We start from the raw sequence: 26,506 nt of genomic DNA on the forward strand, positions 1-26,506 counted from the left end.
ATTGTTGAAAGCGAGCATCAACTAACAAGTGTATATGAAGGCGTACAATTCGAGATAATATGACTAATGAACTCATGGACTCAAGACATAAAAGGCTGTCTTTCAGATAAGACATTAAAAGCAAATCTTACTTGATACTTGTAAGATTTTATGTTAAAATCATGAGGGGTTTAGACAGAGCAGATAGAGAGAACCTGTTACCTCTGGCAGAGGGTTCAAGGACCAGAAGACACACATTTAAAAGAGCCCAAGGCAACATGAGGAAACATTTATTTTTAGCAGCGAGTGATTGGGAGATGGAATGTACTGCCTGAGAGAGTGTGGAAGCAGATTCAATTGGGGCCTTCACAAGGAAATTCAATAAGCACCTGAAGATTAAAAAAATCAATGTTACTGGAGAGTGGGGTAGTTGTACTCGCTGAGTTGGCATGACTCAACTGACCAACTGGCCTCCTTCTGTACTGTAACAATTCTATGATTCAATGAAGATACTCCTATGACACAATTCAAAGGAAAGCAAAGGGTTCTAATACTCTGAATATTCTGAATGTTTTTTATTTGCAAAAATATACTTTATTCATAAAATATGTAAAAGAACATTACAAAACATTTCAAAATGGCTACCACAGAAATTGCAGTGATATTCAAATTATCTACATAGATCATGTTGCACTCTGAGATGCTTCAATATAACTGTGATACATGTAATATTCACTGCATACATTCAATGTACATCAGCCCGAGGGGGTCTATACAATTCCCAGCCACTCGGTGCACTATGGCTGAAAGGTCTTAAACAGCGAACTTTTCCCATTGCTCCTCTGCAGCGGCTGCCCCAAGCTTTAGTGCATTCCTCGGCACGTAGTCCTGGACTTTGGATTCTGCCAGACTGCAATACTCGATCGGGGCCAACTCTTTGCGCTAGAAGACCAATAAGCTTAGGGCAGACCAAAGAGCATCTTTCACCGAGTTGATGATCCTACTCTTATGAATGTACAACAAATGAAGATGATCCACGCCTCCAGAGCAAGATTAACATGGAGGTCAATGGTTGCCAACACTCTCATAGGGCATGGTACCTGAAGAGAGAGGGATTATTGCAGACATTTATAATGTTGAATATTTTTGCAGAGTTATAATGCTGAGTGTTATTGCAGGTAGTCATAATGCTAAGTATTATTGTAGGTTGTAATAATGCTGAGTATTATTTAAAACAGTTATAATGTTGAGTATTGTTACTATATATGCTGCAGTCATGGGGCAGGATGCTGAGGGCACTGGGATATGGTCACGTGGTGCGGGGGCTCCCACAATGCCGCGGGCCGGGGTTAAGATGGCGCCGCTCTGGCTCTCTCTGCGCTGTAGGCTTCACTTACAGAGGCGCCGGCTCGCCTTGCTCCTGCAGTCCGCCAGCTCGGTCCACGTCCTGACGTACCCCGGGCGTCCCGCCGACAAGCACCATCAGGTGAGCAGCCTTGAAGGGAGAATGGGCGGTGGCAGAGAGTGAAGGACGGTCAAGTCACTGAGTGAGTGTGAACCGGACCGACAGCAGCCAGCTCCCCTCCATCTCCCAGTGAGATCGGCACCGCCCCCCCCAAACTCACCCCCACTCACCTCCCCTGGAGATCCAGGGTCATCCCCGTGCCCTCATCATTCCGCGGAGGCACTGACTGCGGGGTGAAACCGAAGTTACTTCCAGATTTGTCTATGTGCTTTCCGTCAGGTTTCTGTCCAGCAAGCTCCTCCCTCCCGCTCCGGGCGAGGTTGGGAATTTCCACTCAAAGGCAAAGGAGATGGAAAATCACAATGTGTTCACGTTGATTATCAAGCCATCGACATGCTTTATGATGTGTGGAATGTTTTCTTTAAAATAAATCCCATTTTAGCCTATCTCTCTCTCTCTCTCTCTCTCAAAAATGAAAAGAACGTGTTTAAAATGTGTGCCGTATTTCCAGATTGTGCGAAGTGCCGCATATTGTTATGAGAGAGAGAGGGCCAAGTTTTGAGATGAGATTAGCCGCAATTACAGCTTCCGACAGTTGTCATCAGAAAGGGGAAAACCATATTTAAGTGGCTGTAATCTGGTTCATTTTATCTAATAAAATCTTACTTTTGGTACTGATCTTCCTAGCAGATACTTTACTGTGTTTAGTCCAATAATTTGCTGCCTTGAACATTTTATTTTTGATGGCTGAGTAAGTGGGTTGCCATGAGTGAACTGACTGCTTGTTAGCTCCGAGGAACGATGTTGAATTTGTGCAAAGCACCCAGTGGTAGATAATTTATGTATGACTGGTTATTAATCTCGAAAACAGATGGAGCTGTGTATGTCTTGATAATTTCACCCTGTCCCAATTTGAATGTTTCCCATTGTGGGACAAAGGTTAACTATGGTGGATTGCAAAGATGATAAGTTAGGACATTTTCCTGTTGCTCTCCATGGGTGATAGTATTTTGTGAGCACAGTAAAATATGTCACTGATATTGTAACTTGAGAGTTAACCATAAAAAGATAATGTATTTTCCTTCAAATTTGCTTATAGAGTATTTTTGTTATAAAAGCTTTTTACAAAATATAGGTCCACCTTTTCTCTTGGAGCAGTCTTATTTTTATGAAATTTGCACCATTTCCTGTTTCCTCAAACTTGTTAGAAGATGTGCAGCACTTGCAAAACTGTTGGAAAATATGTACCCGGTTGGATTTAGGTTTTTTGAACAAGATATCACAAGTATTTCCAAAGAAGAAAATATGTTTGTGCGAGGGAACTATAATGTTTGTGAACAGTTTACTGTTCTGGGTTACTAGTTGGAGAATGAGTTACAATGACATCTGATCTAAGGATACAGATAGTCTCAAACAATAGGCAGACCAAATTGGATTTCTGGCCACCTTTTGATTAGACCACTGATATTAGATTACATTGGTCGAAATATTCCAGAATTCACTGGATTCCGAGTCCCAACGGATTGGAAAACCGCTAACGTGACGCCCCTGTTCAAGAAGGGAGGGAGACAAAAAGCAGGAAACTATAGGCCAGTCAGCCTAACATCTGTTGTCGGGAAAATGCTAGAATCCATTATTAAGGAAGGAATAGGACATTTAGCAAAGCTTAATGCGATCGAACAGAATCAACATTGTTTTGTGAAAGGAAAATCATGTTTGACAAATTTGCTAGAGTTCTTTCAGGATACAACAAGCAGAGTTGATAAAGGGGAACTGATAGATGTATTGTATTTGGATTTCCAGAATGCATTCGAAAAGGTTATTGCACAAAATAGGAGCTCATGGTATTGGGGGTAATGTATTAGAATGGATTGAGAATTGATTAACACACGGAAGGCAGAGTTGGGATTAATGCATCTTTCAGGTTGGAAAGACATAACTAGTGGGTTGCCACAAGGATCAGTCCTAGGACCTCAATTATTTACTATCTATATTAATGACTTGGAGGAGGGGGCAGAGTGTAATGTATCCAAATTTGCTGACAAGACAAAAATAGGTGAGAGGGCATTTTGTGTTTAGGAAAACAGTCCATCAGGTCCTGGCGACCTGTCAGCTTTTGGTTCTAATAGTTTTCTCAGTACACTTTCCCTGGTGATTGTAATTGTTTTAAGGCTCCTCCTCCCTTTAATCTCTTGATTTACAAGTATTTCTGGGATTTTATTTGTCTCCTGCAGTTAAGACAGACACAAAATACCTATTTGTTGCTTCCACCATTTCTTTATTTCCCATTATTAATTCCCCAGACTTGGGCTCTCTTTCCCTCTAGAGGACCCATGCTCACTTTAGTTCTTTAAGTATTTGTGGAAACTCTTGCTATCTGTTTTCATATTTCTAGCTAGCTTTCTCTCGGGCTCTAATTTCTCCCTCATTAATTTTTTAGCCGTTCTTTGGTTTTTAAATTCTGCCCAACCTTCTGACCTACCACTAATCTTTGTGGAATTGTATGCTTTTTCTTTCAATTTGTTGCTATTTTAACTCCCTTAGTTAGCCATGGATGGTGCATTTGCCTCCTAGATTCTTTATTTTTCATTGCATAACATTCAGCAAAGATACATTTCGATATCTCCTTAAGTGTCTGCCACTGCATTTCTACTGACCTTAACTTATTTTTCCACTTCACCTTAGCCAGCTCCATCTTCATACCCTAGTAATTGTTTTAAGTTTAACATACCAATTTTAGACCGACTTTCCTCCTCTTCAAATTGAATGCAAAATTCAATCATGTTATGATTGAAAGGGCAACTTTACCTTGAGATCATTAATTAATCCTAACTCATTGCACGCTTTCAGATCTAGAATAGCCTGCTCTCTGGTTGGCTGCAGAACCTGCTGCTTGAAGAAATTGTCCCAAAAATACTGAACTCACCTTCCAGGCTATCTTTACCAACCTGATTCTGCCAATCTATATGTAGATTTAAAGTCATGATTGAAAAGAAGCCCCATTTTTTTTTCTGTATACCACATTCTACAGTGTTGTTGCTGTTAGGAAGCCTATAAACTACTCCCACAATTGCTGTTTCTTATATTTGCCCAAACTGTTTCTATATTTTGATCTTTAGAATGAAGGCCATCTCTTTCTATTGTACTGTCATCCTTAATTAACAGAGCTACCCCACCACCCTTCCTAACTTGCTGTCCTTTTGAAATGTTATGTACCCTTGAATATTCAAGCCCCAGCATTGGTCACCTTACACTCATGTCTCTAAAATGCCCATCAGGTCATACATATTTATTTCTATTTGAGCTGGCAATTCATCTGTTTTTGGTTATGGCATTCAAATGCAAAGCCTTTTTAATTCTGTCTTTTTACTATTTTTGTTAGGCCTTACCTGCTGTTGCACTCAAGTTTGTATACTCCATCCCTTCCTGCCACACTCTCCCTTCCTGTCATGTTCTGATTGTCATTACCCTGCTTATTGCCTGCCTTTTCTATTTAGTTTACCACATCTTCCCTCACATGATTTGCCTCCCCATCCCATCTCATTTCCACCGCCCCCCCAAGGCACCGGCAGGCAACACAACCATCTGGGCTTTTGTTCTCGGCTACAGAGAACTATCCGTCCCCCTCATGATATTGCTCCCTGATACCACTATGTTCCTGTTACTCCCCCTGCTTGATTGGCTCCCTGTACCATGGTCAGTTCATTCATCCATCATACAGTCTCTGCTCTCAACCATACAAGCTAAAAGAACCTCAAATCTGTTGGAAATTGCAAAGGCTGAGGCTTCTCCGCTTCTACCTTCTGGGTCCCCATACCTGCCTCACTCAGTCACACCCTCCTGTCCCTAACCATGCACCAGATCAGAAGACCCCCATCTAACGGGTGTGACTGCCTCCTGAAACCATGTAACTCTCCCCCACGTTAATCACTAACAATGCTTCCAGGAATTGATTAACATAGACTGGCCATTTTAATTGACAACAACAGAGAGGTGGCACATATTTTAAAAAAAACTGTACTGTTGACAACTGTTTGCATTTGATGGTTTATAAATCTCCTAGTCTGACGCATGCTTTGATGCTGCCATATCATGGTTAAGATATAGGCATGTGACATGATGCATGAGGTTTTTTAACAAAGCACCTAATGACTGTAACAAAAACAGAATTACCTGGAAAAACTCAGCAGGTCTGGCAGCATCGGCGGAGAAGAAAAGAGTTGACATTTCGAGTCCTCATGACCCTTCGACAGAACTAGGCGAATCCCAGGAAGGGTTGAAATATAAGCTGGTTTAAGGTGGTGTGTGTGGAGTGTGGGGGGGGTGTTGGGTGGTGGGAGAGAAGTGGTGGGGGGGGTTGGGTGGTGGGAGAGAAGTGGTGGGGGGGGGTTGGGTGGTGGGAGAGAAGTGGTGGGGGGGGGTTGGGTGGTGGGAGAGAAGTGGTGGGGGGGGTTGGGTGGTGGGAGAGAAGTGGTGGGGGGGGTTGGGTGGTGGGAGAGAAGTGATGGGGGGGGGGTTGGTAGGTGGGGGGTGTTGGGTGGTGGGAGAGAAGTGGTGGGGGGTGTTGGTTGGGGGGAGAGAAGTTGGGGGGGGGTTGGTCGGGGGGAGAGAAGTGGGGTGGGGGGTTGGTCGGGGGGGAGAGAAGTGGGGTGGGGGGTTGGTCGGGGGGGGAGAGAAGTGGGGTGGGGGGTTGGTCGGGGGGGAGAGAAGTGGGGTGGGGGGTTGGTCGGGGGGGAGAGAAGTGGGGTGGGGGGTTGGTCGGGGGGGAGAGAAGTGGGGTGCGGGGGTTGGTCGGGGGGGGAGAGAAGTGGGGTGGGGGGTTGGTCGGGGGGGGGAGAGAAGTGGGGTGGGGGGTTGGTCGGGGGGGGAGAGAAGTGGGGTGGGGGGTTGGTCGGGGGGGGAGAGAAGTGGGGTGGGGGGTTGGTCGGGGGGGAGAGAAGTGGGGTGGGGGGTTGGTCGGGGGGGAGAGAAGTGGGGTGGGGGGTTGGTCGGGGGGGAGAGAAGTGGGGTGGGGGGTTGGTCGGGGGGGAGAGAAGTGGGGGGATGGGTGGGGGGATGGTCGGGGGGGAGAGAAGTGGGGGGATGGTCGGGGGGGAGAGAAGTGGGGGGATGGGTGGGGGGAGAGAAGTGGGGGGATGGGTGGGGGGAGAGAAGTGGGGGGATGGGTGGGGGGAGAGAAGTGGGGGGATGGGTGGGGGGGAGAGAAGTGGGGGGATGGGTGGGGGGAGAGAAGTGGGGTGGGTGGGGGGTTGGGTGGGGGGAGAGAAGTGGGGTGGGTGGGGGGAGAGAAGTGGTGGGAGAGAAGGGTGGTTGGGGGGAGAGAAGTGGTGGGGGGCGCGGTTGGGTGGGGGGGGAGAAGTGGTGGGGGGGTGTGGTTGGGTTGGGGGAGAGAAGTGGAGGGGGGTGGTGTGGTTGTAGGCAAAAGCAGTGATAGAAGCAGATCATCAAAAGATGTCACAGACGGCAGAACAAAAGAACACATAGGTGTCGAAGTTGGTGATATTATCTAAACAAATGGGCTAATTAAGAATGGATCCCTCCGGGACATCCTGGTCCACTCCTCCATCACCCCCTACTCCCCAACCCCCACCTATGGCACCACCCCATGCCCACGCAAAAGATGTAACACCTGTCACTTCACTTCCCCTCTCCTCACGGTCCAAGGGCATAAACACTCCTTTCAAGTGAAGCAACATTTCACTTGCATTTCCCCCAACTTAGTCTACTGCATCCGTCGCTCCCAATGCGGTCTCCTCTACATTGGAGAGACCAAACATAAACTGGGCGACTGCTTTGCAGAACACCTGCGGTCTGTCCGCAAGAATGACCCAAACCTCCCTGTCGCTTGCCATTTCAACACTCCCCTGCTCTCTTGCCCACATGGCTGTCCTTGGCTTGCTGCATTGCTCCAGTGAAGCCCAACGCAAACTGGAGGAACAAAACCTCATCTTCCGACTAGGCACTTTACAGCCTTCCAGACTGAATATTGAATTCAACAACTTTAGGTCTTGACCCCCCCCCCCCCCCCAAACAACCACCACCACCCTGTTTCTTCCCCCTTCCTTTTGTTTTTTTCCAATAAGTTATACAGATTTTTCTTTTTCCCTCCTATTTCCATTTTTAAATCTTTTATGATCCCCCTACCCCTACTAGAGCTATACCTTGAGTGCCCTACCATCCATTCTTAATTAGCACATTCGTTTAGATAATATCACCAATTTCGACACCTATGTGTTCTTTTGTTCTGCCGTCTGTGACATCTTTTGATGATCTGCTTCTATCACTGCTTTTGCCTACAACCCCCCCCCCAACCACCACCACCACGACCTTAAATCTGCTTATATTTCAACCCTTCCTGGGATTCACCTAGTTCTGTCGAAGGGTCATGAGGACTCGAAATGTCAACTCTTTTCTTCTCCGCCAATGCTGCCAGACCTGCTGAGTTTTTCCAGGTAATTCTGTTTTTGTTCTGGATTTCCAGCATCCACAGTTTTTTGTTTTTATCACCTAATGACTGTATTTAATGTCAATGTTTGAGTTGTAATTGATGAAACTTGACTATAACGTGCACATTAATGGTTTTTAATGTGTAAATAAGCTAATGTTTATGCTTTGAAATGAGAATTTTTGTTCCTATATTTTGGGTGAGTAGAACATTCAGAATTTTATGTGTAATATGTACCTTGTGAAAATGTACTTTTTGAAACCACTTTTGTTCTCCTGCTTCATTTATACACTGCTGCTCGGTGACATTGTCTAAAAGCATATCATTAGTTTTCACATGTTCGACGACAGCACCCAGCTCTATATCACCACCGCCACTCTTGACTTCTCCACTGTTGCTAAGTTATCATTCTGCTTTTCCAGTACTGGATGAGTAAAAATGTCCTCCAAATAAATATTGGGAAGACTGAAGCCATTGTTCATCCAACGTCTCTCCCCTAGCTGTCAACTTCACCCCTCTCCCTGGAAACAGTCTGAGATTAAGTCAGCCTGTTTGCAATCTTAGTGTCACTTTTGATATTGATGAGCTTCCAACCTCTTTCGTGCCATCACTAACACCACCTTTTTCCATTTGTGTAACTTTGCCTCTGTCTCATTCATGTATTATGGTCAGGCGAGGAGGGGTCAAAAGCCTCCCCTCTTTTCCCTTTTCTCATTTGACTGCAACAGGATTTTTTGAAAAGGGCATACTTGATAAGTCATTAAGTGTTTAACAGTTGATGTGCTGTGATCATAAAAGAACCAAAGAAAAAGGCTAGCTTAATTATACTTAAACTGATCTTAAATAATAAAATACACTCCAGCTTTCACGCACGCATTCAAAAGTTCATATAGATACACCAATAGATTCAATTAGGGAAGGATGGATTTGTCAATTTGAGTTCAGAGAAATAAAGGGAATATGAAGTCTGGTGACTCGGTTGACTTCAAGCTGCATTTGGTGGTTTGTGACTTTCTTTCGGTGATCCCGGTGCTTCTGATTGAAAGATATAGACGGCTAATTTGGCTTTTCACCTGGAAGCGGTAGTGTTGGGATGAATTCTTTTAAGTCTCTATTTGTAGCAGCAGTCTCCCTGGATGATCATGGTGAACTGAGTTTGAAACTTGCAAGGTGGGTTATAGAGAGAGGGAGGAATGAGGGATCCCACATGGGTCATCTCTCGTCAGTCTCTCAGTTGCTTGTGTCCTCTTGCTGCAGTGAAAGCAGAAGTTGAAACATACAAAGGATGGGCATGTCACATGGCTGTCACCCAGTGATCAAACATGTTTGTGACGAGTGTATTTCCCTTGTAACTTAATCATTTCATGCCTGGGAATTCTCTTGAATATCCCAGATGATTGCCTTGATACCTTGCTAATGGGGACAGGATATATGCCTCACTCATTTTTCTCCTGAGGTCATTGCCCACGATGGGCCTTTGCAGATCCAGTGTCTCCGTCTCAGTGGGTTGCAATGTAGCGAGTACAGTGATGCAAATTACAGTAGCCAACTTTGCTGCAAGCTCAAGTCACACCTTTAAGTTTGTGTTTTTAAAAGTCTCTGTTTTTAAGAGTTCAGTTTTGTTTCCTAGCCAGTGGATTAAAAAATTATATTTGGCATAGAGCATGTTTTTGTGACACATGCCTTTGTTACCTTTAAACTCAACCATTCCGACACACTCCTTGCTGGTCTCCCACATTCTACCCTCCTTAAACTTAAGATCAACTGCTGCCTGTGTCTTAACCCATTCCCTTATCATCCTGGCATTTGCTGACCTGCTTTGGCTCCCATTCAAGCAAAGTCTTGACTTTTAAATTCTCATTTATGTTTTCAAATCCTTCCATGGCCTTTCCCCACTAACTTTGTAATCTCCAGCCCTACAGCCCTGAGATGTCGGCACTTCTCTAGGGATGCATAAGAAGCCAATTTTAATTGCTCCACCATTGATGGCCGTGACTTCAGTTGGGCCAAGGAGATCCCTCATTACTCCTCTCTGCCTCTCTACTTTGCTTTCCTCCTTTGAGACACTCCTTAAAACCTACCTCTTTGTCCAGGCCTTTGGTCATCTGATGTAATATCTCTTTATGTGGCTCGGTGTCATATTTTGTTTTATAATGCTCCTGTGAAGTGCCTTGGGATGTTTCATTGCTTTAAAGGCATTTTATAAATGTAACTTTTTTGCTATTTTACCTTTCAATTTATCTGGTCATTATCATTTTCCTGTTTGTGGGAGTTTGCAGTGTCCAAATTGGCTATTGTGTTTCTACATTAGAAGCATGACTACACTTTAAAAGTACATTCATGGTTGTAAAGTGCTTTGAGGCAACCAGTAGTTGTGAAAAGCAAGATAATAAATGCAAGTTGCAAGTTTTTGTTTGTATTTTCCTGTAACATTTTTCTATTCATTCCCATATTTATCAGTTGGTGAACTAGTGTTTCCTGTGCAAATAAATGTGGGAAATTTTAATTTAATCAGATGGCAATGTGTCTGATCATTTTATTACATCGGTGTGAAATTTTAATGTGAGAATTGAGCTTTATGAATATCCCTGTTTGGAGGACAGATATCTTCAGGAAGGAAACTAGCTACAATCAAATAAAACACAAAGATAATGAAAACAGAAAACGTTGAGAATGCCCAGGTCAGGCAGTATTCATGGAGAAAGGGAGAGAAAGTTAACATTTAAGGTCAATGACCTTTCATTAGAGCTCAGGGATGGTCGGTTGTAATGATCTGGCATTCCTAGCAAAGTCCAACATCTGCATTAGGATTTTTCTGGCAACTTGAATTAGATTGAATCGGATATGATACTCCTCGAGGCAGGATGGGTATATAGAAATGCAGCCAATTTGTTGTACATTTAGATGCACAAAGTACCAGCTGATAGATATTTTGGACTTCCATAGGTCCAGGAGCTGCTTATGCTGGTAATTGGCTGTAAAGATAGGTCTGCAATGCCCTAAGTGTTTTGAACCCTTTTAGTGGCTTAAATCAAAAATCTAAGCATTAATATAATATCACTGGCCTCCGCATTTTATTTTCTGGGCACAGACAGCATTCAATGTCTTGCTGGATAGTACAAAATAACATTGCTAGTTTGAAAGCTACATCATTCAACTTTGTTTAAACAGGCTTCAATTTCATTTACTTTTTCTTTAGCAGATGATGATTGAAATGTTCTCATTCAATGCCTAAGCGCCTGTATCAATATAATGCATTTGACTTGGTGTTTGCCATTTTGAACTAGCTGTTTCATCATGGTTTTTTCAACATTGGGAGACAATTTTAATGTAAAGTTTTTCACTGTTGCTTGGTCAAAATCCTGGAACTCCCTCCCTAACAGCACTGTGGGTGTACCTACACCACATGGACTGCAGTGGTTCAAGAAGGCAGCTCACCACCATCTTCTCAAGGGCAATTAGGGATAGACAATAGACGCTGGCCTAGCCAGTAATGCCCACATCCCATGAATGGTTAAAAAATAATAATTAAAGGCAGTATTTAAACATTACAAACAAATTTGTTTGAATTTCCATTTCACTTTTCCATTAGTACAACATCTATAAATTTAGACTTCCAACTAAGCCACAATTTTGTTTTTGATTTATGCTCTCTGCCCTCTAGATTGGGATGCATTTTTACCCCAGCTAAGAGTCTGTATTGAGAAATACAGAAACTTAATTCCTATCAGTAGATTGTGAAGCTTCAGTGATGGCAGCTGTGCAAGCAAGAAATGCATTTTTCTCAATACAGACTCTTAGCTGGGGTAAAAATGCATCCCAATCTAGAGGGCAGAGAGCATAAATCAAAAACAAAATTGTGGCTTAGTTGGAAGTCTAAATTTATAGATGTTGTACTAATGGAAAAGTGAAATGGAAATTCAAACAAATTTGATTGTAATGTTTAAATACTGCCTTTAATTATTATTTTTTAACCATTCATGGGATGTGGGCATTACTGGCTAGGCCAGCGTCTATTGTCTATCCCTAATCTGCCCTTGGCAGATTTGTTCTTCTCTGCTATTTTAAAAATTTAGATATTTGCTTACTGGGAATAATCACTAAGCCAACTTTGACACACCAGAACTCTGAACTTTAAACTCTGGCGATGCTTGATTGAAAGTACTGGAAATTCCACGTCACTAAATTTGAGGCATTGTCTGGCTTCACTTAGGTTCTTGACTACAGAATTCCTTCTGTTAAAGGAAGACTTGCATTTCTGTTGTGCCTTTCACGACCATTGGACATCTTTGGACATTTTACAGCCAATGAAGTACCTTTGAAGTGTAGTCATTTACAGAGTAAGATCTTGCTACATAGGCAGCTCCTGTCATACAATTTTTGTAGGTATCTGCATTTTCTCACACCCCTGGCTTTCTAACATCCCTATCATCCTTAAACAAATGCCTGGATAAAGCATGTATCCAAACTGTCCATACTGACTAAATTACTTGCCTTTCAATCATTCCAGGACTAGATTGTACTGCTCTGCCCTTTTAGTAGGTCCTCAATTTTATTTTAAATTTAAAATTGCTTATTAAATTTTAAATGCAGCCATCTGCCTTATTCTTGATTTAACCCTGTGAGAAGGTACCTTTCTGGTAGGTTTTCCAACCAACTTTGTGTGTGCCTGCTGGCTCCTAAATGTTTTGCAGCCTCCCTCCGCTAGATTCATACTTCCAGTCCTGCTACATTCTTAATAGTTTTAGCTATGTTTTGCTCTTCAAGGCCTGGCCCTTGCTTCTGAGTCCCAAAGACTTGCATTTAAACAGCACTTTTCATGACCACAGGACATTGCAAAGTGCTTTACAGCCACTGAACTACTTTTTGAAGTGTAGTCACTGTTGTAATGTAGGAAATGCGGTGGCCAATATGCAGACAGCAAATACCCACAATCAGCAATATGGTAATGACTAGCTAATCAATTTTAGTGATAACTGAGAAATAAATATTGGTCAGCACACGGGATAACACCCTGCTATTTAAAATAGTGCCATGGGAAGTTTTATAAAGCAATCTCTGGCAGTTTTAGTTACTTTTCAAATTCAGGCTGCTGCCTCTTGTTCTGAAATCTAAATTCTGCCCAAGAAGATTACCCAGTAGCTGTGGAAGAAGCAGGCCACAGTATGAGTTTACTCTGTTACCTGCCTCAAATGTTTTGACTAGCTGCTGTCTCTTCTGGGCTGACTGAGCCTACCACTTTAGGATTCAATGGTCAATGCAGTCTGGCCCTGCACAATATGTTGTGCAGTACGTGCATAATAGCTCCTTTTTAAAAATAGCATGTGACCTAAATCACTGAGCAATGCTACGATACATCTGACATTATTATGTAGATTAGGTGTAGTGTTCAAAGAGAAGAATCAAACTGAGGGTAAAGCTGAGGAAGATTTATAAAGCTGTGTTCTCTGCCTGTGTTCTGATTTATCTATTCTGTATTGTAGCACTGGATTTTTTAAATCTATGTTCTATATATACTTTAGCACCGTGCATCTTGTTCAAAAGTTGTGCTTGTGTATTGCTTGCTTTTTCTAGTTGTAGCCAATTGCCTATTGGTGTTGCCAAATCCATTGTTTACTGTAGAAGATAAAATACAATTCCAATTGGAAAAATGTAGGTGCTTTAACTTACAAAATGGAGTGGTATACTTCCATAAGATCTCTCGCGTTCAGTTGCGCTACGATAAGTTTCTGTTCACCCTTATTAGCCTGCTAGATACATTTGATTTTTCATATGGCTTTTCTGGCAAGTATTACTACCATTGCTTAATTTGAGTGATATTTAGCTGATTAATTTTCTAGCTGGTAAATACAAAGCTGAATCTCTTTTACTAATGATTTTTGGGAACATTTGGGGTAGCAATAAGATTTGGTTTAATCGTTTCTATGTATGCAAAGTATTGATTCTCCTTTTGTGTTGCTCTTTAGGCTTTGCCGACATATTTAAGATATGGAACTTTACAAAATTTGGGAGGAGAAACTGGAAGGCACATATTGGAGGCTGCAAAGGTTGGATTTTACTGTTCTTTTATATCCAGTTACTCATAGAATATTGTATGACTGGTTGTTTTAAATGGATGTGATTGACCAGCAATGACAAGTAGCTTTTTAGAGAATTGATGTTTATATTTTTGGAAGTAAATTTTGCCCATTTAGTTACCTATTAAGATTTTCGGAGCAGTTTTCTCCTCATAATACTTAATTTAGTTGCTGGCTGTCTGCAACGTACAAAAGTTTTATACGTGGAATGATGAGACTCCCTATGCAATTTTCTCTCTTTTCCAATTACTTCTCATCATGCCATACACCATTCAACTAAGACAGTAACTCAAATAACTTGCTTGCAGAACTCCATCAGGTTTTACTTATATTGGCCAACAAGGAGAAATGCGAGCGCAATCTGGGCTAATAATAGAATAGTATAGCCATTGAACCTGCACTGGTTCTTTCAAAGAGCAATCCAGTTGGTCCCATTTTTTCCCACTCTTTTCTCAAATATCTCAATATTTTCTCCTTCAAATATTTATCCAGTTCCTTTTTTGAAAGCTGCTGCTGAATCAGCATTCAGCACCCTTTTCAGTGCATTACAAATTCTAACCACTTGTTGCTTGAAAAAGAAATCCCTCATGTCACCTCTAATTCCAATGTCAAATCACCTAGATGCTTTTCTATTTTTTTTCTCCTCTGCAAAAATCAGTACCTCTTCTCAGTTTGGCTGAGATTTGAGAGAGGGGTATTGTGGACAGTTCATGAGCAGAATCTCTCATCCCTGGAGGAATCGGCTTTAATGTTGGGGATAAACCTCAGAACCCATAAACCAAACCTTGTCACTTTATCTTATTTTCATTTTGTGTGATTAATGCTATTAATTCACCTTTTACAATGTTCCTTAACAGCTCCATGAATAAGTGCTCTGTGTAATATTGAACTGCACAGAATAGGAAGGTCCCAGTCAACTGAGTTGATTGAATTTAAGTGAGGCAGCGGTGCACATGTTGCAATTGGCTTCGGTGATTAATACTTTAGGTTTGCATGTTTTGAATGGCTTGGATGAAGTCCTGAAGGACTGGCAGATATTGCACTTAAGTGTGATTCAGTTACATCAAAAGAAGGGAAGGAAATATGCAGGAAAGACACAAAAGACAATATCTTAGCTTTATTCTGTTCAACATTGCAAAATACAGACTACCATGTCAAAGCCACCAAGATTTAATCTGTACATTTGATATGAATTTATGGCAATCATTGCAGTATGTTGCATGAAACCTTTTCAGGAAAAAGGGATTCGATTTGCAGTTTTCACTAGTTTACCATTAAAATTAATAAACTACTAGAATTTGTTCAGAGGGCAACTCTTATATTTCTAATTGTAGCAAGGAATAATGTCTGTGTAATCGGAGGATAGTAGTCTGAGGCTGAGTAGCCACAAATATAAGGAAGACTTAAAGGTGTTTATTAATTCTCAAATCTTATTGACTAGCTCAGAATTAATTGTGTGAATAACTTGCTGGGAAATTGTTATATTTTTCAATACTATAAATTAGTCTTTAATCAAATGCCTATATACAGGTTTAGATTACTGCTGCTTAAAAGTTACCTGATGGGCAAACATGCAATACTTTCCTTGTCTTATAATTGTGTTCTCTGATCTTTACAAATAAAGTCAAATTTTGTCTCTTTGCCCTTCAAAAAATAAACCTGCTCCCAGTTTTTCAATTTTTAAAACCAATTTTGAGCTGTTGCAATTGTTGAAATAACTTATGACTCAGCAGTGCTCAGAAACATGGGCTCTATTTATCACTTGTTTTTCTGTTCTTTCCCATCCCCCATCCAGCCACCCATACTATGGGTTGTGCCTAATTTGGAGGCCATGAGTAATGAGATGAATTCATCCCCAGGTTATTAATCCTGGTAGCTCAGAACAGCATTGACAAAGATTAAACTACTCGCCCTCCTCTGGGCTGTAAATGCTTTGAGCAGGGGGGAACTGGACAGGAGGCAGTGATTTCTAACCTCAATATTTTATTATAGCTATTCTAAACGTATAATGTGCTGCCAGTGTTGATGCTGGAGGGCGCCACAGTCACGCTCATTGCAGTAAGAAAACATGGGTGCTGCCTCTGTCTTGCCCTCCTGCTACTTTCTCACCTTCCCTCTAATAGATTTTAACAGAACTTGCCATCTGTTAAGCTTCTATACTCATTGCATTTTCCTTTTTTTAAAAAAGGGAGCTGGAATGAAGTGCTTTTCTTGTGAGTGCTGCTCATGCATAATTTAAACAAGTTAATTTTCACTTTTTTCCTGACTTGTTTCACTACAAGATGAACTAATGAGAATCTAATTCCTATTAAAATCACATTCAGGGAGGGTGAAACACTGGTTGGGAGGTAGGGTGGTGACCTTATTTTTCCTGCTTTTGTGGTTGTTTGCTTTTCCCTTCCATTGGTTAAACAGTCCTGCTCATCAGTGAGCAAGGTTTGAAAAACAGGAGCTTTTGCATGTTTACACTTAAATGTTTTGGCTGTAGATTTGAATGTAAATGAGATGCAAGTTGTTTTGTAAGTCTGGTTTCCAGTGTGTAGCATCATCAATGATTTTGTTTTTAAAAGTATTTCAAGGCAGAAGTCATAAGTTTTCTACTGTTATTTAATTTTGTGACTTGTGTCATTACGTGTTGTAACATCTTGGTCTGTATAACTGTTTTGTTTTTGTTTTAGGGACCCCAGTGGTGGCAGTTGATGGGTAAAAGGACAGGCTGGCATGGACATGCTGGTGGAGGCCTTCATACCGACCCCAAAAATGTAACTGTTGTGTATTTGTAGCTGAGCGTAAACTCTGAATGCAATTTTATTTTCAAACCTGATGTCTTAAGTCTTACCTGAAAGAGGGATTGTTTTCATGAAAGAATGTTTGGTGTGTAATTTACATCCTTATAAACATGTTCAATTTTGTTTAATAATGCTTCTGTGAAGCAACTTTTACCATGTTAAAGGTGCTATATAAATGCAAACAGTTACCAAATAATTTTTCTTGAAATCAGTGATCCTTAAAAGCACAGATTTTATAGATGAAATAGTGTAATTTGTGAATTAGCACAAATGAGAGGGAGGGCAGCAAATAATAAATAGGATTTTAATTATAAAATTGTTTGCTGTCAAAAATTGATTTGTTTTGCAAACAAATGCAGTGCTTTTATTTGCAAGGAAGGCTAGCCTAAAAACCTGTAAGCGTGTAGGGGAGGCAGCTTGTGCACCTAAACATTTTTCATTGTAAAAGCCTAACTCTAGCATTACCCGAGTTACTGGCAAATCAGTTGCATTTGGTTTCTCACAAATTGGATAAGACAACTTAAGGTACATAGAATCATGGAATGTTTATGGCACTGAAAGAGGCCACTTGGCCCATCATGCCTGTGCCGACCAAAAACTAGGCACCCAGCCTAATCTCACTTTCCAGCATTTGGCCCTTATCCCTGTAGGTTGCGGCACTTGAGGTACATATCCAGATACCTTTTAAATGAGTTGAGGATTTCTGCCTCTACTATCCTTTTGGGCTGAGAGCTCAAGATCCCCACAACCCTCTGGGTGAAAAATATTTTCCTCATCTCCCCTCAAATCTTTCTACCAATCCCTTTAAATCTATGCCCCCTTGTCACTACCACTCTGCTAAAGTAATTAGGCCCTTCCCATCTCTCTATCTATGCCCCTCACAATTTTGTACATCTCAATCGACCCTCCCCTCTCTTTCCTCTCTTCCCAGGAGAAGAACCCCAGCCTATGCAATCTTTCCTCATAGCTGCAATTTTCCAGTCCTGCCAGCATCCTTGTAAATCTCCTCTGAACCCCCTCTAATGCAATTTCATCCTTTCTGTAACGAGGTGACCAGAACTGCACACATGACCCAAGTTGTGGCCCAGCTAATGTTTTATATAGATCCACCATAACCTCCCTGCTTTTATTAGCTGAGGCATAGAATATGAAAGGAGTCCATATGCCGCCTTAACCACCTTATTAACCTGTCCTGTTACCTTCGGGGATCTGTGGATGTTCACTCCAAGGCACCTCACCTTCTCTACACCTCTCAGTACCCTTCCATTTATTGTGTACCCTTTTGCCTTGTTTGACCTCCCAAAAGGAACAGCTGACACTTCCTGGGTTGAATTCCATTTCCCACTTTTCTGCCCACCTGACCAGTCCATTGCTACCTTCCTGCATGTTGATATACAACTGTTGTTTTGTTGTTCAGACTTACAATTCCTTATATCTTGTATTTCTGATCTTCCTAAGTGAGTAATTTTATCCTTTTATTGTGGCCGTTGAAGCCTACCCATGAGTGTTAGGCTAGTATCCAGTTTGTTTTCTTCATTCTTAAATAGAGGCATTATATTTGTAATCTCTCAGCCCTCTGGTACAGCATTTCTTTCCAAGGATATCTGAAAGACTTTTTAAAAAAAAAAATTCAGGATTCGGAGTTGAGTTTCATCAACATTTTCAGCAGTACTTCCTTATCTATAATTATTCTATGTAATTGTTTCAGTTCCCCTATGTATCCTTCAATTCACACTAAGGCATGCTTCTGTGAAAACCATGAAAAACCACTTGCTACCATCATCCTCCATTAGATTCTTCTTTTGTTTCTCAATTATCATGTTATCGTTTTTAACCACTTAACTTTGTGTTGATAAAATCCTGTCCAATTTCCTTTTTATATTATTTCCCAGTCTTTCTTCATGCTCCCCATAGCCTTTCTAATCTTTTGCTTCCTCTTTTATATTTTCTATCTATATTAATAGAAATATATTATATTAATCTTACAGTTAATATTACAATTCACCACCCCCTGCAAATCTTTTCATGTGTATTTATTCTAGCTTGCTCTGAGTGTTACCATAGAAGATCTGTTCACTTAACAGACATCAAAAATTCTTGAAAGTGACAGTTCCAAAAAGCTTGTTTTTAAAATTGGAAAGAGCATATTTGCAAGTGTTCAATATATTAAACTAACTTAATGGCCTTGATTTCATGGTCAGTGGCTAAGCAGCAGTGCCAGTGGCTGCCCTTGAAGAAAGCTGTCTACGAAGATCTTATGATCTTTGATATGGATTTCCCCTTTCCGAGTGCAAGTCTCAAGTCTGGCGTTCCACAAGTATAAGATTAGGTTTTCAGGAGCGGAGATTGTTCAGCAGTAATTATGAACTTAGCACACTATTAAACATCCAGTTACACCCCATTCAACAAGGCGTAACTTTTTCAAGGGCTTTTATCCTCAAAACTAATAGCACGAAAGTACAAGTTTTGTCAGCTCAGTGATTTCTACTCCATTGCAGTATGTGCAACATCAACAGCACACCTTGTGGGGGTAAAATAGAATCACTGACAGTTACTCCTGGGTTTCTGTGTTTAACTGAATGTGTGCAGACTCCTGATGTTCCTGTCAATTTGAGAAGTAATGACAGAGAACAGTGACATTTGTTATTATTACTGCAAAACCTGGGCCATTGTTAGTATTGCTGCACGTTATTTTTAAGCCTGTTAGTTCTTAAACTTCTGCCATTTCATGCAGAAGATGGTAAATAGTCACTGTGCAAATATAGAAAATTTTTACATTGTGATGTTTTTAGCAAAGCTATCTCAAGTTTTATTTTAATGATTAAAAAGTACTGCCATCTCTTGATATCCCAGTATTTTAAAGATGCTGCCTCATTCTTAGACTCCCTTTTAAAAAGTTGTATGACTAGAAAGAATTTTTAAACATTATGTTCAATCCATTTCTGATTTTTAAAAATCTTATTGTACTGTAACGTTAGCTGGAAGACTCGCTGAGCCCAACTACTAGCTAAATTTATAATGGTGCGATTCTATACTAGAAAGATGACTCAGCACTGCTGTTTGTTAAATAAGATAATTTAGATTATCAACTCAGTAACCTTTGCAAACCGGAAATACTCATGATGTCATTAGCACTTGCTGTTTACAAATATGTTGTTAAAGTTTGAAAGTGCACTCATTTTGTAAAATTTATCTTTCAGTTCAAAGATGTTGATACAGGAAAAATCCTCAAGGCCATGTTTACATATGTTTGGCCAAAGGATAGGCCTGATCTTCGTGCCAGGGTGGCTATATCTCTTGGCCTTTTAGGTGGTGCAAAGGTCAGTCATTTGTGTCCACATTTTAAGGATATGCTGCGTTTGTAACTTTTTTTTATTGTGCCATCCAGTATGTTTTTGTTTTTATTTTTATTTTAGTAATCGGACATAGGAAAAAGCTTGGTTTGAACTGAGAGAATTTAGTCTCGTTGTTAGCAAGGGAGCTATGATGAGGCTCATTTTGCACAAGGTTGTTTTATGCATTGTTTTAAACAATGAAGTGATTTTAAAGTATAACTCTATTTCTACAACCAAGTAAATTATGTTCACTTCACAATCTTGCTGTTTGCATTTGATCAACTTTGTATTATAAGAATCTAGTGAATGCGTAGGGTGATATGAGTGAAGGATATTAACTTCCCAACTATTGTGTCAGGTTGGGAGTTCAAAATAGAAATAGTAACTTATGAAAATGAAGTCTAAAGAAATGGAGGGGTTTAAATTAAATGCTAATTTTGGTCATATAGTTTTTTGGTCAGAAAAATAACTCCAGTTGGGGGAATTGTGTTGCTTCTGTTTTCCTGCGGAAGGTTTTGCTTGAAATAGTGCTTTAAATTTTGTGATTTTTTTTTTATCCAGCTGATAATGCTGTATTCTCCAACACAAACCAGTAATTGATGCACAAGAATAGAAGTTAGCCATTCCAAGGTCTGTAGGAAAAGGAGTTAAGGTGATGTGAACAGAAAAGGGGAGAGCTTTCTGTTGGTTGTTACACAACATAGCTCCATCCTCCCACATCCCCCAAATTTTTTTAATATTCATTTTATGGGATGTGGACGTCGCAGCATTTATTGCCTATCCCTAATTGCCCTTGAGAAGGTGGTGGTGAGCTGCCCTCTTGATCCACAGCAATCCCTGCAGTGTAGGTGCACCCACAGTGCTGTTAGGGCAGGAATTCCAGGATTTTGACTCAGTGACAGGGAAGGAATGGCTAATTAATCAAGGAGTATTGGCATCTGTTGTTGCCAAGTCTTGGCTTAGATTGGCTCCTGAAGTAGTTTGTGGGGGATGGAAACTGGAGAATGAAAGGGTGAGGGGGGCAAATGTGCGTACAACTTTAATTCCTAACTTGCTGCGGAAATAGGATTTTATGCAAAAGTTCCATTTGAGACTCAAAGGAATAGAAAATAATTTGCAGGCGAAGCAGCCTAAGACAATCTTTTGTACCCCCTAGAGAATGCCAGGGAGTGGCACTAGGGAAATTGCTCCTTTGGAGAGCCAGTGTAAACACCAGGCCAAACAGCTCCCTGTACTGTAACCATTCTGAGACACAAAACATTAGAAATGTACAGTGTGATTTGTTAGTATCTGAAAGAGAGGTGTTTAGTTAGTGTGCATCAGGTAATCTATATGCACAGGCTTTTTAATCCGTTAATTGTTCAAGTTGACTACTGTATAACCCATTAGCTACCATTAAATTTCATTCCAAGTGGATCTCTTTCCTGAATGGTCTATCCACAATATTAATCTCTTTTGGAATCTGATTAAGTGTGGATGTTCCCATTGAACAACAGTCTAATTTTTAATTATTTATTAGAAGTTAGCAGTGCACTAAATTTGCCAAACTTACCCTGATCAAAATAGGAATTATAATTAAAACCTGCAGTCTGTCCAATTATTGCTGAAACCTCTTTCTGTACTTCCTTGTTTTAAAAAAAATAAATTCTCATCAAAGATGCATTTCTAAATTATGCTGGTATTTTATTTAGTTATCAAATGTAATTATGAAATTAACTGTATACCCTGTGCCCTGAAATGCTAACTTTATTCATGTGGGAATGTAATTTACATAATATCCACATGACTGCATTGCCCCTAAGCAATTTGGTCTTCTATCCTCATGGAATAAATCTTTATTATACAATGCACTGTGACATTTTCTGTTCTATGCATGTATGGAATTTTTTTTTTTTACAAGCTCTATGGTGATCTTAATTTTAAATGTTAACCTGAATTGATGTGTAGTTTTGAAACTTGGTTTTGTTGTTATCCTGATATATTTTGTTTTTAACTTGATCTCTATATAAAGGAATACAATCTCTTCCATTTGAAAATGCATCACATGATTTTAGCACGTGACAATTTTTTTCATCTGTTTTTATGGAAGCTTGCTCTCTTGTGTTTAGTTAGTGTGCGTCTGGCAATCTATATGCACAGGCTTTTTAATCTGTTAATTGTTCAAGTTGACTACTGTATAACCCATTAGCTACCATTAAATTTCATCATTGAATCAGTTAACCAAACAAAAATCCAATGCTCGAGTTGCTTCATAACGTTCCCTATTAGTTTATGCGTCTAGTAGTCTTTAGATATTCTACAAATTATTCATGGTTTCAATCTTTACCGTTAGCCATCAGCAAACTTGCTACTGGGCACCCATTCCATTCAACAGTTAACATCAAGAACTTATTTGTACAGCATCTTCAATGTAGTAAAACGTCCCAAGGTGTTTCACAGGAGTGTTATTAAACACAATTTTTGACACTAAGCCACAAGGAGAGATTAAGGCATGTGAAGGTCAAAAAGGTAACTTGGAAACAGCACCTTGGAGGAAGAAAGAGAAATAGAGAAGCAGAGAGTTTTAGGGAGGAAATTACAGAACTCTGGGTCTTGAAGGCATGGCCACCAGTGGTAGATCAATTAAAATTGGTCATCACAACAGACCAGAATTAGAGGGGTGCAGATATCTGAGGATTGTCGGGCTAGAGGAGATTGGAGATGGGGTAGGGCAAGGCCACTGAGAGATTTGAAAACAATCGAGACTTAAATTCAAGGCATTGTTTAACCTGGGAGCCACTGGTAGGTCAGCAAGCACATGGGTGATGGGTGAACAGGACTGAATCTGAGTAAGGACATGGGCATCAGAGTTTTTGATGTTCTTTGTGGCAGGTAGAATGTGGAAGGCGAACCAGGAACGCAGTAGAACAGTCAAGAGTCATAGGATGTTAACCAAATTTGGTGTCCAGCGTAGACCTCCACTTACTCTTATTTCATGTCTCGTAATGTGAGGCGGCGCTATTTCAGGCTGCATTTAACAGTTGAATGGAATCCATTAAAATACAACTATTGGCCTTTTCCTTTTTATGCAGTATTTCCTGGTCTTCATGCAAATTTTTTTTATTTGTTCATCGCTGGCCAACGTTTATTGCCCATCCCTAATTGCCCATTTAAGAGTCGACCACATTGCTGTGGATCTGAAGTAGGCCAGACCAGGTTAAGGATGTCAGATTTCCTTCCCTAAAGGACTTAGTGAACCAGGTGTGTTCTTAAGATTGTAAGACTTTTAATCCCAGATTTTTATTGAATTCAAATTTCAGCTCCCCACTTTAGTCATATTTAAAATTAGGGACTTATTACATTTTAAATTGGAGGTACAGACCCCCATTGACTCACTGGTGATGTGTTGAAAATTCCGAGAGTTGATGTTGAGCAATACATTATTTGGGACTGTGGGTCATCAGTGGAAAGTTAATGAGTACTGTGGCTTTATGGAGTTCTACATGGGTTGGATGGAAGGAGCTTGTTAACTTGAGGCTTACAGGATCTTCTGTAACAGTGGCATTCCACTGTTTTTATTTTTCAATGTTATCTTTCTCTGTTGGGTTTTTGTTAGATATATTAATTTACTAGAATTTTACAGCACAGAAGTAGCTATTCAGCCTAATAGGAGGCCTATGTTGGTCTTTACACACTCCCATTTAGTCTCAGTCTCCTATATTTTTTGTCCCTCATGTATTTATCTAGCTTCCCCTTAAATGTATAATTTGCCTTTTCTCTATTTATATCGCTTTTTGCCCTTTTCTCTACTGTTTGTGGCTCCTGAAAACTTTGAGAGAATCTAAAGGCCCAGGTTGTCAACAGGTACAGCTGAATAGGAAGGGCTTTTGAGTAATGTTGACACTCAGTAATTCAATTAACTAGTGTGATTTTGATGTGGAATGTATCAACGTTTATTTTCCAAAAATACTTTTCTCACAGTCTGAGGGAACTGGTAATTCCTAAACTACCTGGGGAAAATCCCCGTCTGAAACATTTTCCTGTAATTTCATGTCACAAAGTGCCATCCTTCTATATTCTGAAGAGTGTTTGTTTCTTTTTGTTTGCTTTTTAAGTATTGCACTGTGCTTTATTCATGTCCTATCAACAGAAGTGGGTGGGAACGTAGCAAGAAAATGAGTCAGACATTTGTGCTTTTGCATGTGAACACATGGAGTTATTTTCTTCTCTCCATAGCCGTCCTAAACTTTAATTTATCCTGGCACTATTAACATAATTCATGAATATCTGCACTTTTTTAAAAAACAACAAAATCCACATCTACCATTTCCTGAGCTCCTGTTGTGAAGAAACTAAGAGAGGACCAATAAAATTCATAATTTATCTTTTTTTTATTCTTGCATCTTTCGGGTCTAATAATGCCATAGAGTGGTTACAGCACAGGATGAAACCATTTGGCCTGTCATGCAATTTGATTTCTGAAATTTAGAGGGAAACTGTAAGAAGTTAGGGAAATGGGCTCAGATCAACCTAATGCTGCTCTTGGATATCTGTTGGTGACTAGATAAGGAATGGCATTAGCAGAGGTCTGTAATGTGTAGGAATGGTGAGGGTTACAATTTTTGCCTTGATTTTAAAAATAAACAGGTACATGCATCAAGCTGTAATATTGGTTTTATCAGAAGTGAGCTTTTTTTAAAAAAAGTAAGATTCTACAAACCTGCATTGTAGTTTTGATTGTATTCTTCCATTTAAAATAGGACAACTGAGGTGCAACTGTGTACTTTAATACATATTAAAGAAGCTGCAGCTGTTAGCTTCTTTGTTGTTAAAAGCAGACATGTAAATACAGTGAAGCAATGATAATACTAGCATCAGCTGCCAGCTATTAGATGTTACAGTGAATTAAATCTTTACTGCCAACTTTCTACATCACTAAGGACTTGACATTTCAAAGTGCCTCCAGGACCTTTATTCAGGAAGCTGTAAATCAGTCAAATTATTCACTAGGTATAGTGTTCAACCTTTTGTAATGTTTGTTCTTGTGTCTTTGCAGCTCATGAATATAATGGTTCCCTTCATGTTTAAATATGCAGTAGATGAACTCAACCAAATGTCAGGTAGTGTTTTGAACCTGAATGATGCAACTAGTACAGTCATCACCATGGCAACAGCTGTCCTTATTGGCTGTAAGTAAAATATTTTAATTTGCTTGACAGATGTTGACTTTCTTACAGTGCAGGTTGCAATGAGTAGCAAATGTTTCTGGCAATAGAATTGCAGAGATTTTTTTCACTTTGCATAAATTTATATTATGTGCATGAGATTCTTGCTGTAGTGATTTGAGTTTACAGATTATGTCAATATATGTAAATCATTCTTCTGTTGCAAAAGAAGAAAGTGAGGTATATTGCAGCAGGAAACTAAGATTTGAAAGGGTAATAGATTTGCAGTGTAAAATGTTTACTCTCAAACAAATAAATAAGGTGGTACCTTCAGTCAAGTTGTTTCAGTAGAAGCTGTAATGGTGTCATTGAATCCTATAGAATAGAAGGAGGTCATTCAACCCATTATGCTTGTGCTGGCTTTTTAAAAGAGCTGTCTAATTAGCCCAGTTCCCCCGATCTTTCTTCATTGCTCTGTAACGTTTCTTTTGTCAAATGGGTAGACAGAATTGGATTCCAAACCTGGTAATAGCATGGAGGTTTGGAATAGGTGGAATGCACGTACAGCAACTGTCGTGAGGCTAAAGCCGCATAACATACATAGAATGTATAGCGCACAAGCTGGCCATTCTGACCATTTCGCTTTGCTGCAGTGCTGGATCAGTTTTTCTTGTGAAGTCAGCAAAAATCTTGACCAAGTATCTTTTGTGTCAATTATAATACCTTTTGTTTTGACTGAATGCTTAGTATTTGTCATTTTCTCACTGATTTTTTTTCTCAACCTGAGGGTTTTAAACTCTGCAAGTTGGCCTCCAGCATCTTATCCAAGAAGCCATTAGTAACATGAATATTCATGGAGAACATTAGCAATCTGTTCCGATAACTTAGTTATGATGCATCCTTTTATGTCCTTGTTGCTGGGTTCACTGGACAGAGCAGAAATCCTTTCCAGTATTTATTGTAGCCCGTTCCAAAACCAGCAGTAATGACGCCGATTGCAATGTGCTCCTCATGTGCCCACAGGGATCAGCTAACTCGAAGGTTAATGGAATTTGGGTTCTTCCAGTCTGTGCGCCTCCACTTGTGGGTCAACGTGCTGAAGTGTGAGGAAAATAATGATCGTGCTGTACTTTTGCTAATGCAATCTTTGTGTCACAAAGACATAACCACAATCAATAACTTTGTTCAGTACTGTAATTTGATTAAAATTAGAATTTTCTTCATGTAGGAAGTAACCTTGAGATGATGAAACATCTTTCAAAAAGCCAATTC

The 26,506-nt window shown here is 40.2% G+C and overlaps 1 protein-coding gene and 1 long non-coding RNA gene across 3 annotated transcripts in view; one reads left to right on the top strand and one right to left on the bottom strand.

Annotated features, from left to right (window-relative positions):
* Positions 1–539: 539 nt before the first annotated feature.
* LOC121282063 lies at positions 540–1,751 on the bottom strand. The gene is made up of 2 exons (XR_005943990.1): positions 1,615–1,751; positions 540–1,079 (listed from the first exon to the last, which is right to left on the bottom strand). It is a non-coding gene; the product is annotated as an uncharacterized LOC121282063 (long non-coding RNA).
* abcb7 (ATP-binding cassette, sub-family B (MDR/TAP), member 7) overlaps positions 1,325–26,506 on the top strand; it is a 61,509-nt gene continuing 36,327 nt past the window's right edge. Inside the window, exons 1-5 of one of the 2 annotated variants that reach the window (XM_041195467.1) lie at positions 1,325–1,465; positions 13,856–13,936; positions 16,645–16,728; positions 19,956–20,075; positions 25,126–25,258. In XM_041195467.1, coding sequence (XP_041051401.1) covers positions 1,334–1,465; positions 13,856–13,936; positions 16,645–16,728; positions 19,956–20,075; positions 25,126–25,258 — 550 coding nt within the window. In that variant the 5' untranslated portion in view covers positions 1,325–1,333. Of the gene's footprint in view, positions 1,466–13,855; positions 13,937–16,644; positions 16,841–19,955; positions 20,076–25,125; positions 25,259–26,506 lie in introns of those variants that run through there. The other variant, XM_041195468.1, reaches the window with a different exon arrangement.

The sequence above is a fragment of the Carcharodon carcharias genome, chromosome 9 (genome assembly GCF_017639515.1).
Source record: "Carcharodon carcharias isolate sCarCar2 chromosome 9, sCarCar2.pri, whole genome shotgun sequence".
Lineage (NCBI taxonomy): Eukaryota > Metazoa > Chordata > Chondrichthyes > Lamniformes > Lamnidae > Carcharodon > Carcharodon carcharias.